This window comes from Leucopleurus acutus (genome assembly GCF_964270905.1).
Source record: "Leucopleurus acutus genome assembly, chromosome: 2".
NCBI lineage: Eukaryota > Metazoa > Chordata > Mammalia > Artiodactyla > Delphinidae > Leucopleurus > Leucopleurus acutus.
Window position 1 is genome coordinate 11,922,350 of NC_139143.1, and position 17,142 is coordinate 11,939,491.

The window sequence follows — 17,142 nt, forward strand, 5'->3', positions numbered from 1 at the left end:
TTGTTGCAGACTTAACTTTTTTTTCTATTATACAAATTAAATAGGACCTCACAGCACTGGTTCCACATTTAAATCCCGAGGGACCATGACCTGATTAGCAAACTCTAAAATTCCTACAGGTTAGACCTTTTCTGAGTAATACACGGGACCTATTACAGTACCCATGTCCACTGTGCCTCTGATTGTTAATAGCTGCTTCTAGGCTTCAGTCACAGAGGGGTAATTGTTTCCTAATTAAAACCAGAGATCCCATCTGATTTCACACAGTAACTGGTGTTCCCATCCTACAGAATACAATGTTCATCAGAGATGCTGGCAGGTATTCTTTTTACCAATGCGTTTAATGTCCTTTCTCCAATAAAAATCAGCAAGTTCTTGAGAACCATTGGAAAATTGGAATATTTTCAGTAAACTCCCCTGGGGCATGATTGGTGATGAAAGTGGGACGTGATGAACATTGGCTTCCTAACAAAGGTCATTCCTTCGATTAAGATCATTACAGTGACTGAAAGCAGGACAGAGTTAGTCCATCAGGCAGGACAGAAGGGGCTATTTCGTGGGGACAAATAAAGTAAGCATCAATGCTTTGGATTATTCTGAGTTCATCCCAGTCATCCCCCACATCTACCTTCCAGTTCCCAGGTTCCCACCTCTTCCCAGTGTTCTTTCTAACTTTAACAGATCTGGCAGGAATTTAAATTCAATCTTGGGATAAAAGTTTGTTTTGAAGCCCTACAGCTGCAAGAGATAAAAGATCCCTTTAGCACAGTCCTTGAAAGTCTCCAGTACTCACCAGTACTCATTCTGTGCTTTGAGGGAAAAAAAAAAAAGTATAGGATCTTGAGCTCTTTAAGCAAACTATCTCTATTTGTAGTAACCAAGTCACGCTCAGTCTTTGAATTTTTTATGTTCCTCATTCAGTTCTATGTAGGCACATAATCCCAAATGCCATTTCTACAACAAACTCTTCATTCTAGGTGAGCACAGGTGGTACTTCTGTTGTCAGACTTCCACCTTTAATACTGCATGGATTTAAAAAGCCTTTTTTTTCCAACTAATCCAGAAAACCAAGCACATACTCTCCTTATTGTCCATGGAGACTCTTCCAAACCACTTCTCATACCAGTACCTCTATCACCCAGATTTTTTGCTGCAAGTAAGAAAAACAGGCTCTAGCTGACCCAACCTGATAAGGAATCTATTAAAGGATGTTGGGTAGCATATAGAATCATCAAGAAAGCTAGAGAAGCATACTCTTGTGCTACATAGTTGGGACCAAGTGAAAAATCTTGCAGAAGACTTATTTAGTGAGGTCACCATTGCTAAATGCAATGAACAGTGGATCGCTGTCGGGCTGCACCCCGCAGGCCTGAAAGGCTTGTACTTGCCTAGCTTCCAGACTGAAGAAAGAGCCCAGAGTCAGTGACAGAGACCTCAAGGGTTTAATGGATGGGGGAGCTTACACGTCTGAAGCAAGGTCCTGGAGTGATACTCCATCGTGTGCTGCAGGCACCAGGACAGGATAGAGTGGCCATCTTTGCTCCCATAGACAGGGGGAGGTTACCAGTTATAGGAGAATTGACATCAGGTTGGCTTATTGGTTGCCAAGGAAACCAGCAGAGGGTCATCCCCCTTTGATAAGCATAGTGGAGAGTTCTGATCTAAAGCTAGAACAATCACTAGCTGAAGCCTGGGGCAAGTACTTAGGAAGGTCAGTTATGTGAGTGGGGTGTAGGTGAAGCAGGCACTGGTCAAGCAGGGGATGGACAGAGAGCAAGAGAACAGCCATCTTGAGTGGCCTGACCATACAGTAGCACTACCATTACTGCTGTAACCACTATCTCCTTAGAGAATTGCTGTAGGCATCCTCTTTGTTATTGCATCAACAGCTTAAGATCCAAACTCTGCGTGGGTACACCTGATTTCTATATCTTAGATGATGCATCCACTCTGTAGCTGCAAGGCCACTGGAAAAGTCAAGACCTGGGTCTTGCCTGTTCTGTAGTTAGGGTTAGTTAGTTATAGTTAGAGAGATAAGCTATAACTATAGAAATAACATAGTTAGTTATAATTATAGAGATAAAGCTCTGTTTGGGTAAGTTCTCAAACATTTGAAGAAGGGTTCATAAACAGGGCAATCCAATGAAGGACAGATTCACTGTCTTGCTGTATTGAAGTATTTTAATACAAAAATATGATGTATCTTTCAGAGAAAAAGAAAATGGTCAGGGAAAGCACAACTTATTAATAGGCAGCTACTAAGGAATTAGGTTCAACTTCTGATTTATGCCCGCTTGAACCCCTTTGTAGCCTCAGAAAATTGGCCAGTTCACAAGCTATTAAACAGGCTTGCCGTTTACTTTATGCAGCATTATGGTATTTTGTCAGTTTCAACGTAAACTCTATACCCGTGGCTTATAGAACAGTTTGAATAGACTTGCATTGATATGTGACCACTCAAAGTCGTCTCAGTGATTTACTGTAGAAGTTGACAAAATTCTAAACTGGTACAAGTGATTCAAATAGTCCCTGAGAAATGTTTGGAGGAAATAAAATACTTTGTAAAAGTTAAAAATCAACCAGTTCTAGTCAGGATTATGGAATGGGTCAAAATTTGCCTGTTCATTGTACTCCGTCAAAGGTTAGATTGTCATTTCAGCCATTGGTAACTTCTGCCATTCAGGACACCCATTACCTAAATTTTCTCTGTCTTGACTTTTTTTCCCCATCAGCCCTTCTTCCTACGCACTTTTGCATTTGTTTCTCAGTTTTGTGTCTTAACCTACTTAAGGCTTGCATTTCTGGAGCATCAAGGTTCACAACTTATTTGCTAGGCAAATCTTTGTCCTTGAAAATCAGAGGAAGATAGAAGAATCCATACTATCTTCTAGGAAACTGTGATTCTCAAGAAACAAGAAACAGCTTTATTTGAAGGGATTCTGGTTGAGCAATAACTTTGAGGTCCGGTGGTAGGTAGTTTGATATTTATTTGTCAGCATTGGAGATAGTACTCCGTATAGGTATAAACCTACTGAAAGCTAAACAAACTGATAAACAAAAATCCATCCATAGAAACAGACTATATTTGCCATGTGTTCATGTATAGATAAGGCCTCGGTACTGCATTCAGTATAAGGAGATAATGTTTGCTTTTTTAACTTACAGATTACAGAAAATTTATGTTACTAGAATATGTTATTAACGTGTATTATTTCAAAAAATCCTGTGTTTACAAACATAAGCAGGAGAGAGGAGTTTGAAGACACTAGACCAGTAGTATCACAAAATGAGAAACGATTATCCTTCCTGCTTAAAAACAAATGTTTGCATGGATTCTTCTTATATATTTGACACACATTTTTTTTTTTTGCCTATTACATCCTTTCATTTAAAGATTGCTCTGTGTCCATGTTCTTTACATACTTTGCTATATACTGTACAATATTTTGTTATTGTAGTAAGAGTATTGCTATGCTTTCATAATACTTGAAATTATTATCCATATTGCATTGTCATTTCTACTGAAAAGATACTTTGAGCGTACCACTATGTTAATTGATACAGGAAAAAAAACATGGAATGTGAGCCAGTACACTTTTACTTTTATATTAGCAAGTCACTAAATAATAACATTTTATGTAAATGTATGAAACATAAGATATAAACATAGTGTACTGACAATTTAATAGTATTTTTTGGCTATGTTTTTTACTGATTCACAGTATTTATTTAAATTTTAGTAAAATAACACATTCATATGAAATAATAAATACCATAAAAGCACAAGTTTCCTCCCTGAGTCCTCCCTACCCATAGTCCTACTTTCTAATGGAAACAGCTTCTGTTTTGGATATTTTGGTGGATTTATAACTCAAGAAATTGTCTCTAAATAATACAAAAGTATCTGATTACTTTTATACACTTTTGAGGAAGTAATTTATGTGCTCCCAAAGCTCTAGAAAATTTAGAATGCTTTAGAACACCTTTGAAAATATATTCCAAAGCAGTTCTGATCAGAGGTTCTGAATATGTGAAAATGCATTATCAATACATTGGTCAATGCTTTTCATGCTCATCAATAAAGGCAGAAACACAAATCAGGCTCTATGTATTATGGCTGGTTCTTTTACACCCTGAAAATGTTCCATTCTCCACTCTCACCTATTTAATTCAACTGTGAAGCATGAGAATAAAGTGCATAAATATATAAATACATAAAATCAATATACAAATGCAGTAGCATTAATAAAATATTTTTGCTGACATTGAAGTCATGAAACTAGAAATCGTCAGCATTCTACATACATAACAGCTCCAGTAAAATTTACATGAAGGATTATTGGGGGGATTGAGTTAATGTTTAAAGCACTTAAAATTGAGTTCCTACCAAAGTAAGAACTCGTGTTAACGGAGAGAGAGAGCGAATTAGTTTCAAAATTAGCTAATTAGATATCAAATGTTAACTAGAGTTTGCATTAGAGAGGGGAAAAACACCAACAAACCTTGCTCAGCTATTTTAGAAAAAACCTCATTTTTAATGGAGGAATAGTTGTAATCTAGAGAATTAACACGGTGCCTGGCTAGTCTTCTATAATTTATTGGAAAGATGTCACCTACCCTAATTCTCTTCACCTCCACAGAATTCATTAATATCATACAACTACCTTCGTATTATTTTTTGCTTCACGTGAATTAGTTTTGCGAAGACGACTGACTGTAAATTCCTTCCAGCATACAGGATGTTTATTACCACTAGTATTATTGTTGTTGTCGTTTTGTTTCTCTATAGTCCTCAAAACTATGCTGAGCAAAAGTACTCAGTTCATACATACTTAGCAAACAGGGATTTCCAGATTAATCTCTCTCTAGTAATTCAGATATTGAATGTATTTCTCCTGGGCTATTTTTATATGACATTAATTTGTTTTCTTTTATAAATTTATCCCCCCCAAAAGTATGGCTAGTCATTGTTTACTTGCCGTGTGAAAAGCAACAGCACTTTATCTCCTACATGGGTTTGGAAATTATTGTAAGGTAAAGTGTTATCTGGTGTCCCCTAATCATTATCTTTTCTCTTTGTAGTTACGTAAATCTCTAGATTTATATAATAATTCTAACGTATCATTCAAATTTTATTTTCATATTCTATAAATAAGAACTTTACTAATTGCCAAAAATAAAAGAAAAGATATCCACAGGAATATTTCTGGAGGTTCTAGTGACTTCTAAGTAGAATGAATTTTAGATAAGATGTTATTATAACATTTAAAAATATTTAATATTATTTTTCATTAAAAAAATAAGATGAAAGGTTTATTCATATTCTCACTCATAGACTGAAACATCTGTATGTTTTGTACACAACAGGTGTCCAATAAATGTTTTGGGTGACTGTCAGTGGTGACTCTTAATGACTTCATAATGAAGTAATTATTCAAATGTCATGTTAAAACTGTTTCTTAGAAATTACATAGTGCCAGTTTTCAGCGGACATACACTATTACATACACTTTGGTAAAATTAAATAAATTAACATATTCTTTAACGTGAATGAAATTTACTGATTTAGAAACTTTCATAATGCTACTATAACAAACAATGAAAATAACTAAAATATGCATACCCATGAAACAATAAAGGCTTATCAAAAGTGTTCAAGTAAAAGATGACAATGAAATGAATGATTAGTTTTCACAGTAGTGGCATCTGCTCTGTGAATAATCCAAGGAATGCTTTCCAGTTTCCATGCACGAACTCCTTTATTCAAAGGAGAGAGTTTCTCAAAAGAGACATATGGGACCAAACAAAATGTAGGGTACTGTGAAATTGGAATTTTAAAATGTATCTCTTATTTATACCCTGCTTACTTAAAAAAATGATTTGAAGCACATCAAATGGATATATTCTCAAAAATCTTTCCCCATAGATTTTGCAATAAAATGTCCTATTTTTTCCTTTTGTTTTTTTTTTTCCTTGTTCTTCTGGTAAAGTCTATACCTTTAATGTCCAAAAGATGCCAGAACTTTGTATTTATTTCCTCTAGAAAAAATATCAACCCCAAAATTCATGAATATAATTTTCTGTTAATTGTTTAAAAGTTGCATTTTCCATCACTGATGAAATAGTTTGGATTTGATTATTGAAATAGTCCTGATTTATAAAACTGTAAATTAGTTGCTTTAAATATGTATATGTATCAGTGTAGTTTATCTTTTCCCATGTTAACGGCACATTTTTTAAAATGTGGATGATAATTTGGAGGTTTTGAAACACTGCAATTGAGCCATTCTCTACTAATAAGGAATCGGTATTAACATACCTTGTCCAAGTTCAGTTAAACACTAATGCCTGTAACTGGCTATTTGAAAACAACTGTTTTTGAATTGGATATTTAAAACTAACAGTCATTTAAAACAACAGTAACACCATAGAATTTAAAAATAAAATGAGATTATTATTATCCAAAACTTTCTATCTCATTTACAAAGGAGGAAATTAAGGCACAGAAAGACTGAGGTTTAATGCATGCAATATAACACTTTTATGGGTAGAATAGTAATTAAAATGTGGTTTGTATCACTTACTAAATAAAACATCTTCAGCCACTGAAAACATTTTCCAAATCTTGTCCTGTGCTGGAGTATATATGCTGAGGAAACCCAGCCACTCCAACATGGAACTGGGGGCAATGTGGTATGCTAAACACAATAAATCCTTTAAAGAAATACTAAAATAAATAAAAAGTTTATGTTTTGAGTCCATGATCATAATATTTAAGAAGAAAAGGAGAGATGGGGAGAAGGCTCTACTCTCTTTGTTTCTGTTTTTTTAAATATTTTTGTGGTAAAATGTATATAGCATAAAATTTGCCATTTTAAATGGACAATTTAGTGACATTAATTACACTCACAATGCTGTGCAACCATCACCACTGTCTCTTTTCCAAAAAGTTCTTATCACCCCAAACAGAAATTCTATAGCTATTATGCAAAAACTTCCCATCTGCTCTTCCCCCATCCCCTGGTAAATTCTAATCTATTTTCTGTCTCAATGAACTTGAACATTCTAAATATTTTATATAAGTGGAATCATACAATACTTGTCCTTTGTTCTCAGGCTTATTTCACTTTTAGCATGATATTTTGAAGGTTCATCCATGTTGTAGCATGCATCAGAACTTCATTTTTATGGCTCAGTAATATTCTATTTTAGGTATATACCACACTTGGTAGAACCATTCATCTATTGATGAATAGTTGGGTTGTTTCTATCTTTTGGCTCTTCTGTGTTGAGATAATTAATAGACCTTTCAGATGATTATTTTATTGTAGTGTCAACTTTTGTTCCTACTGTTAGTTACTTAGACATTTGAAAAGAAAATAATTTAGACATAATAATTATTGACACACACAAAAAGCCAATACTGGAGCTTTAAATTCTTTCTTATTTTTTTCTCTTAATTATACAGTTAGGTTTTAAACTGTTGTTTTAACAAATTGAAATGTGGTCAGTTACTAAGGGAACAACCAGAGTACATCATTGAATATTATATTTTACACTATAAAAGTTTCCTCTTTTTCCTTAAACAATATAATAATTTAGTAATGATAATATATATATATACTGATTTAATGAAATTTTCTGAGAATATTTATTTAATGAACAATACTTGGAACAAATTATTAATACTGTTGCCAAAAATGAAAGCTAGATTAATGACCACTACCTATGGGAAAAACTTCAGTATCATCAAATTCAAATACCATTGAAAGGAGAATGTGGAAAAATTAAGTTCACCTTAAACTTTCTGCCCCCATTATTTGCTGTAGCACGATTCTTTTAATTATCTTTTTCTGTGAATGTTCTTTCTTGAGGGGAACAAAAAAAGAAAACAATCCTAAAGCATAAAAAAATTTCCTTCTTGCCATTAATTTGCTACACAGAAAATAATAGATTGTATTCTTTTTTAACATTAACATACTAAAAGTGTTTCGGGGAAAAGGGAAAATAATTATTTTATTATTAATGTGTTGAATTTTGACATTTTTTCAGATGAATTCAAGTTCTTTATGAAAAGGCTACCCATGAATTATTTCCTCAACACGTCTACCATAATGCATTTGTGGACAATGGACTCTAATTTTCAGCGCCGCTATGAACAACTGGAGAACAGCATGAAGCAACTTTTCCTAAAGGCACAGAAAATTGTACACAAGCTCTTCAGCCTTAGCAAGAGATGTCATAAACAACCCCTCATCAGCTTGCCAAGACAAAGGTAAGACATGTAGCAATGTAGACAACTGAGGACAGCTCTATTGATTTTCTGAATGTAGATGTAGTAATATATATAACGCAATGTTATTTATATTATTAGAGATAATCAGAAAACAACATGTAGTCTTAAGTCTCATAATAATTAATTGTAGTTATTTTCCAAAGTAATAGTACAATGAGAGCACATACACTATTTTCTTTTTTTTAACTTTTCTTTTACTATCAGAATCAATAAATTTTTCTAACTTGTTGCGCATGGTAGTCAACTGATAATTGTATCACAGTGAACATAAAAACACAAAGACTTACAGTTACATTGTAAGCCTAGGAACTAAGCAGGAATAAAAAGTGAAATTTCTTAAGATTTTCAAATAAAAGAATTTAAATTTTTAAATTCTTTAAAAGAATTTTAATTTTTTCTTTGACCTGTGTTCAGAAAACCATAAAACTCATTCTACATGAATCTATGAAAATTGCTGGGAAAGTTTCAAACAATTTTTATGAATGTTGACAGACTATTAAAATATTTGTGCCTGAACTGATCTGGGGAAGCACGAGTTTTAGATTTGCTAGTTTAAGATGTGTTGACCAGTCAGTACAATAAAAATTTGCACGTCTTTAGTAGAAGTCAGGTTGAAAATACATAAAATGAAAAGCTAAGGACAAAATCATAAGAAAGTATGCATTTGTACCAGTATCTCTATTATAAAATACTTGAAGTATGACCTGATGCTTAAATCATTAAGAAATCTGTAATTACAGATTTCTTTCACAAAAAAAAACCCAAACAACTGAGTCTACACATTTTTAAAATTCGATTTCAAAATAAATTATTGGAATTTTTTTACAAGTCATTGGATTTTAGCATATTCAAATTTATGCAACCATCACCACAATCTAAGCTGAGAACATTGTCACTGTCCCCAAAAAACCTCAGTCTGTCCCCATACTCCACACCCATCCCTGCTATTTGTCTCTATAGATTTGTCTAATCTACTAACTGTCCTCATAGATTTGCCTATTTTGGACATTTCATACCATATGTGGTCTTTTGTTACTGGCTTCTTTCACTTAGCATAGTGCTTTCTGGTTCACCTATGTTGTAGCATGTATCAGTAGTATGTGTATATCACATTTTACTTATCAGTTAATCGTTTGATGGACACAGGTTGTTTCCACTTTTTGGCTAGTATAAATAATGCTGCTGTCAACATTCATGTGCTTTTTTTTAAATGTGGACATACGTTTTCAATTTTCTTGGATATGTATCTATGAGCAGAATTGACTATTCAGAAGATAATCCTATATTTAACATTTTGAGGACCTGCCAAACTGTTTTCCAAAATGGCCGTACTATTTTATATTTCCACCAACCATGAGTGACAGCTCCCATGACTCCATATTCTCACCAACACTTTTTTCTTTTTTTTTGCGGTACGCGGGCCTCTCACTGCTGTGGCCTCTCCCGCTGCGGAGCACAGGCTCCGGACACGCAGGCTCAGTGGCCATGGCTCACGGGCCCAGCTGCTTCGCGGCATGTGGGATGTTCCCGGACTGGGGCACGAACCCGTGTTCCCTGCATTGGCAGGCGAACTCTCAACCACTGTGCCACCAGGGAAGCCCACCAACAGTTTTTATTATCTGACCTTTTGATTATAGTCATCCAAGTGGATGTGAAGTGGCATCTTCCTGTGATTTTAATTTATATCTTTCCAGCGACTAAAGATGTTAAACATCTTTTCACATGTTTATTGCCCATTGTGTATATTCTTTGGAGAGATATCTATTTGAATTTTCTTCACTCATTTTTTGTTTGTTTTTTATTTGCATTAAGTTGTAAGTTATGTATTTTGATGCCAGTCCCTTATCAGTAGTATGATATATAAATATCTCCTTCCAGTCTTTTCACTTTCTTATCCATCTCTTCTCCCCACCTGTCTGTCTGTTTGGTCAGTCTAGCCCAAAAGTTTGTCAATTTTGTTTCTTTTCAAAACATTAACTTTTAGTTTTCCTTATATTCTCTATTATTTTTCTCTTTTTTATTTGATTTTTCCACTGTGATTATTATTATTTCTTTTCTTCTATTTGCTTTGTGTGTACTGTAATTTTCTTTTTCTAGTTTCATAGAGAGAAAAGGTGGGTTATGGACTTGAGAGCTTTCATTTTTTTTTAATATAGGCTTTCACTGCTATAAATTTCTCTGCAAGCACTGGTATTAAGATTTGTTATTTTATGCATCCTATAAGTTTTCTTATTCCTTCCATGCATAGGATATTTTTTATATATCTGCCTGCATACTTCAAGGAAATATTCCTTCACAGAGAATTATGGCTGGAGAAAGACACTGTTACTTTATGCTCTGTGTGGGTTAAACAGAGTTTGTAAACCACTGAAATAGATGGTTCTACCCTCAAACATAATAGGAAATGCAATAGAATGGGATGGAAGCAAATTGATGAGTTTGCTTATAAACTTGTTGACTTTAAGTGTTCTTTCAATCACATTCAACTGGAGCTGGATATGTATGTCTGAAGCTCAGGGGAGATTTGAGAGAGTAAGATGGCAAACATCAGTGCACGTGAAACCATAAGATCTGAATGTAATACCGTGGGAAATATGTAGACAGAATCTGAGGATACGTTTAAGGAATGAGTGGAGAAATGGAAACTGAAAATGAAACAAATAGTGGGGTAAAATATATCAAAAGAGACATTAATTTCTATTAAAATAAAAATTAAATATTCAAATATGTCATTAGAGTGCAAGATTTTTAAGAAAAATATGAAATAATTCAAGTTGGATATTACAGAATAAATAAATAGGCAGCATAAAATAAAGATGCATTATTTGGAACAAAATTCAGTAAATGATAGAAATAAATATTTGTTTTCCAAAACTTTTGAACTAAATAAATCAAAGATCGCCAAAGGCTTTTCTTGACTTTCTTTTTTAAATTTAGCTTAATTCCTATGTTGGTTATTACTCATCACACACAGTAAAATAAAAATACAGACTTTTTGCTAGATGAAAGATTTTTATTGAATTTGGATTTTTTTCCCCAGCACGTTTACAGGAATGTGAGATTTTTGTTTCTGTTTTGCTTTTTATTTTTCCCATTTTAATAGAATAATATAAAATTACATTAGGACAACAAAAAGATATGTACTAGAGTTTGTTAGTAGAATACAGTGGAAAAGAGGCTGGAAATTTGTAGGGTGTGTTTTCAGAAATTTTTGAAAGAGAAAGTGGATAAGCAATATCAGTGACTCACTTCTAGCAGAAATTCTGGTTTTTTACCCTGTCTTTATTGAATTTTTTCAGCTATTCTCTTGAATTCATCTAACCCTAAGAACTGGTTTTCAATATCTGATATTTTAAAATCTGGAAAAATAAACAAAAACAAACTAAAATGAAACCTGCAAAGTACGCCTCCATTAACATTGTTTCTTAACACTTCCTGTATAATGCGGGTCAGTTGAAGTTTTTCTTTATAATGTACAGTGTAATTCTTTCTTTCTGGTAAAGCGTGTGGCCCTCTATCCAAATAGCAAGTCTGCACAGCTACCACTATCCCTCTCATGAATTCGCATGACATCAAAATCCTTTTTCTTACCGAAGTAAATTCCAAAGCCTGTGATAATCTTGTTTCTTTGAGGTAGTCAACTTTTGTTGCTATTCTAAAATTTTTGAGATAAGTAAAAATGACATATTCACTTCATTAGAGAAAAATATTTGTAACAATTATTGAGAAGTAATTAGGTAGTGTTCCTATAAAGTGCCTCAACTATACTATTTTGTGCTGTCATGTCTTATTCACAGAGCAGCCAAGGGTCCATAGAAATATTACATTTAAAGGTCTGTTGGTAAAGGCTTGACAACAAACTCTTTAGGGGAGAAAAACACCTGATTTATAGAATTTACTAGTTCTTGTAGTATAAATATTTCCACCATGGTCAATTTCAAGCTAGCAATGTGCTGTCACGGCACGTGAAGTTGGGCAGGTCTGCACAGTTGGTTCTCCTGAGGCAGTGCATGTGGCTGCAGTAAACCACTAAAAATTTATTAAAACATTTTTACAAAGTTATCTCTTCTTCCTTAACAATGGAAAGTGAGATAGGATGAAATCACTTCTCTAACGTCACAAAGAAGAATGAGTTTAGGTCTATTTCATTCTTTATCTGAGAGCTATGTCATGTACTTCTTATATATGCTCTATGACAGGAGTTAGAAATTGGCATATAGGCCAAATCCAGCCCTCACCAGTTTTTGTATCAGCCTGTGAGGCAAGGATGTTTTTTTATATTTTAAATTGTTGAAAAAAATCAAAAGGAGAATAATATTTTTGATTGATGAAGATGTATGGAATTCATATTAAAATGTGCATAAATGAAATAGCCATGCTTATATATTTACATATTGTCTGTGGCCACTTTCACACCCTAATGGCAGTTAGTTGCCACAGACAGCACGGTCCTGAAACGCTACAATATTTGTTACCTGGCTCCAACAGAAAAATTTTTGTCAACCTGTGCTCTAATATAATATATATTCTCTGTCTTTAAAAATGTTATCAAGTGTTTTAAAGGTATTTAACTTATATATCGTTGAAATGTTTTATATTATAAATACACTTTATGTTAAAGAAAGAATATTATTACTTTAGTCTCCATCATATGGAAACCTTATACAACCAAACTGAATCCTGAATCCCGAGTATTTGTGGAGTAATACTATCTTACTAATAATAACATATATAATTATATATATAAATACATACACATGTGCATATATTATATTATATATTATATGCATACATTATATATAGATCTATACATTATATATAAACTTTAATATATAATATATATATCAATACATATATATGCACATGTATATGTACTTTAACATAACAACCATAGGAATAGTCTAAAACCCTATATATCAAAATGATTTTAGTTGAAGTGCCATTTCAAGCTGATCTCCAAATGCAGATTTGCATTATTTCATGGAGTCAGACAAATTTCCCATCTCTCTCCTCATGATCTCCTCCAATTCTAGTCCAATTCAAAATGATACTATGATCATGAACTAAGAGGAAGAACAAAGAAAATGAACACTTGAGGAGAAGGAAGTTGAAAGACTGAACAGTATCTGTGGGTAGGGGAGGATAAAGTCTGGGAATGCTGAAATAAACTATGGGAATATTTAACATGTTTGGGAAGGATTGCCCTGCCCACTGGAACTCTGAAAACATGAGACGCAGGCAGAATTTTAAGACATCTGAATGCTTAGTTATCTGCTAGAGCTCCTAGAGTCAACTCTCACATTCACAGACAGCAAGTGCTCAATACATATTTGATGAGTGCTCTGTGATATTTTTCTCAATACTTTAGTTCAACCTCTGAACACACACAGCAATGAATTATTACTTTATGTAAAATGTTTTCCACTCTACATAAATTGGATCATCTGTTACAATATGCATATCATGTTCTTTTTTTTTTTTTTTTTTTTTTTTTTTTTTGCGGTACGCGGGCCTCTCACTGTTGTGGCCTCTCCCGTTGCGGAGCACAGGCTCCGGACGCGCCGGCTCAGCGGCCATGGCTCACGGGGCTCAGCCGCTCCGCGACATGTGGGATCTTCCCGGACCGGGGCACGAACCCGCGTCCCCTGCATCGGCAGGCGGACTCTTAACCACTGCGCCACCAGGGAAGCCCCATGTTCTATTTTGTTTCTCCATTAAGCAGGTGAATGCCCTCCCTCATTCCTTCAAATGGACCTGAGACAGTGTCTTTGTCTCTTCAGGCTGCTCTTCACAAAAAATGCCACAGACTGTGTGGCTCACAAACAACAGTTCACAATTCTGAAGATTCAAGTCCAAGATCTAGGTGCCATCGTGGTGGGGTTCTGGTGAAGAACACTAATCTCATTCAAGAGGGCTTCATCCTCATGACCTAAGCACCTCCCAAAGACCCCCACCTCCTAATAGCATCATCTTTGGGGGTTAGGATTCCAATACATAAATTTTGGGGGGACACAGTATTCATATCGTAGCAGACAGGGTTGGTCTCTATTAGTAAGACCGTGAGATGTGAGGGTGAGAAGACTAGCCAGCCATTTCTTTTGTGCAGGCATCCTGTCCATGGTGGATGACAATGAAGCTGGCAGGTAGACCCAATATGAGACAGAGAATTCAGGTATCATTCAAACCTCTGGTTTCATTTGACTTCTAGATCCAGTGTACTTCTCTTTCTGAGGTTTTGTTATTCAACTTTTCCTTCTCTAACTCAGACATGACCCTTTTTGTCCCATATGCATCATCAAGCAGTTACCACTCTATTATGCATACAAGAAAAATAGATATTTTAACATTTTCATGGGGAGAAATCTTTGCGAATGATGTTTCCCAATATCTGACATACAGGAATGATGTATAAAAATCCTTTTAAATCATATTTTTCCCTTAGTTCTTTTTCATCCCTTTTCAGCCTATTTTCTTTCTTCCTGTCCTCCTTTGCTGAACATCCAAACATTTTCCCTCTTTATTGACCCTCATTCTCTTCAATATGTCTCCTCTTTACTGAAATTTTTCTATAAACTTTTCTATTTCCGATGATTTAGTGCTCCTGGAATCCCAATTTACAGTTTCTCACTAATCTTCTGCAAAATAGTGCCTCTTCACCTTAGTTAAACTTTCCTTTTTAATACATTCAAACACGTGAGATACTGCATCTGATTATCTTTCCAATAAATTAGTTAATTGGAGTTGGTTTCCTTCACTTGTAAAATCTAACATATAAATAGATATCAATCTAGATGATATGAAAAAGCTAATAAAAATCTGTTTCCATTTTGAGTATGTCCTGGAAGCAGTAATAATGAAGTATGAACATGTGATTTTCCTGTGGTAATAAATATCCTCAACATGGCATAAAACTTACTTGAGACAGAGGAGGACTCTCAAAGTCTAGTACAGTAAATATGCTTGCTTTTTTCTTTGTTTTGATAGTTAATTTTATCGAAGTCTGTGTATTATTAGTGTAAATATAATCATCAAATTCACCATTATTACACAATGTTGAGAGAGGCAATTTGGGAGACTATTGGCCTGGGAATGCGAACAATGAAAAAGCATGAGTTGTTGCCAAGTCTTAATGTACATTATATAAACTAATAAAGAACTATAAATACATAACATTAGGGCTTCCCTGGTGGTGCAGTGGTTGAGAGTACACCTGCCGATGCAGGGGACACGGGTTCGTGCCCCGGTCCGGAAAGATCCCACATGCCGCGGAGCGGCTGGGCCCGTGAGCCATGGCCGCTGGGCCTGCGCGTCCAGAGCCTGTGCTCCGCAACGGGAGAGGCCACAACAGTGAGAGGCCCGCGTACCGCAAAAAAAAAAAAAAAAAAAAATACATAACATTAAAAGCAACAATATAAGGTATATATAGCTGTTAAACATTGGAAAAAAATCACATTTTATTTGGTACATGAACAAAATCGAAATCGGTGAAGATAAATTATAACTTCCTAATTTATAAACAATAGAAATACAGAAATGAGAAGAATTTTAAGTCATTATCAGGTTATTTTTAAGTAGTTTTGAGTATTCAAAAAAGTGACCAGGGTTTATAATTCTTATCTTGTATTTATAAAATATATAATCTCGGCAAACAAAAAATATCAATTTTTTTGTTTCTTTAATAATGAACAGAAATAAACTTTGGTTATATTATATGCGATATTACAGTATTTATTCCTAGAAAGAATAGATTAAACATGCTTTAAAGAGGCATTTATACATAAGAAGCATTTTTTAGGCTACTGCTAGCTTGAGCAAGAATAATGATAGGGTTATAGATACTATTCCCTTAACAAAAAAAAGGAAAGTTTGGGGTGGAGGTGTATTTCAACTCTCCCATTTTAATGACCTTAAATTTCATTCTTTAAGAGTCACTCTACAAAGTGAGTTCAGTGTAGTTTTTTCCTGTTATTTTAGCGGCAAATCTTCTAGCTGAAATTCTCTATGATGACCTTGACCAGAAGTTATCAACTGTTTGGTCTCAGGACCTTTTCAAACACATAAAAATTATTGAGAAACCCAAAGAGCTTTTGTGTATGGAAGCTGTAAATCTATATATGTATGTATGTACATGGAAGTCTATATTTACCATAGTAAAAATTAAAACTAAGAGCTTTTAAAATATGTACTTATTAATACAATTTAAAGAACAATAAGCAAGCTCATTACATATTAACATATAGGACATTTAAACTTTAATGATTTTTGCACATTTCCTTAATATTTGGCTTAAGATAATTGAATTTGCATTGCTGTTTCTGCATGTAATCTGTTGCAAACTGTAGTTTTGTAGCTTCACACAGTTTTACTGGAGAAATGAGAATTGCAGTGCCCTTTTTGAATAATTGTGGATATTATTCTTAGATACTACACCAAAATTCAACAAGTGGGAGATTCTTATAAGTCAGTTGTAATACAGAATCTAAAACCCTGCAATGAACATATTAAAATCTATTACATTAAATTATTTAGTCTGATTTGTACCTCAGATGGATCTTCTACCCATGCATAGAAAATCATGTGTTAGTCATTTGAAAAATACTGGTTCACTCAACTATGAAGATCTCCTAAATGTTGATGCATATCATTATATAATAACAAAAAAACACCTCATTCCTTAATATCATCATTGGATTCATAAGAAAAGTCTTTATATATTGGGAAGCTGTCAGTCTTTTAGTGGCAGATACAAGTTTTCCAAATTTCTAATTTTCACTTGAAAGCTAGAATTTTAACATTGCCCTTAAATATATCAGTTTGTCATGAAGTGAGAGATTTATTTGTTTTCA

The 17,142-nt window shown here is 34.1% G+C and overlaps 1 protein-coding gene across 2 annotated transcripts in view; it reads left to right on the top strand.

Moving 5' to 3' along the window:
- Positions 1-17,142, top strand: part of BRINP3 (BMP/retinoic acid inducible neural specific 3) — a gene marked incomplete at both ends in the record, with an annotated part of 415,743 nt that overhangs the window by 318,124 nt on the left and 80,477 nt on the right. For both annotated transcript variants that reach the window (XM_082857555.1, XM_082857556.1), the window contains one exon: positions 8,053-8,275. In XM_082857555.1, coding sequence (XP_082713681.1) covers positions 8,053-8,275 — 223 coding nt within the window. The remainder of the gene's footprint in view (positions 1-8,052; positions 8,276-17,142) is intronic.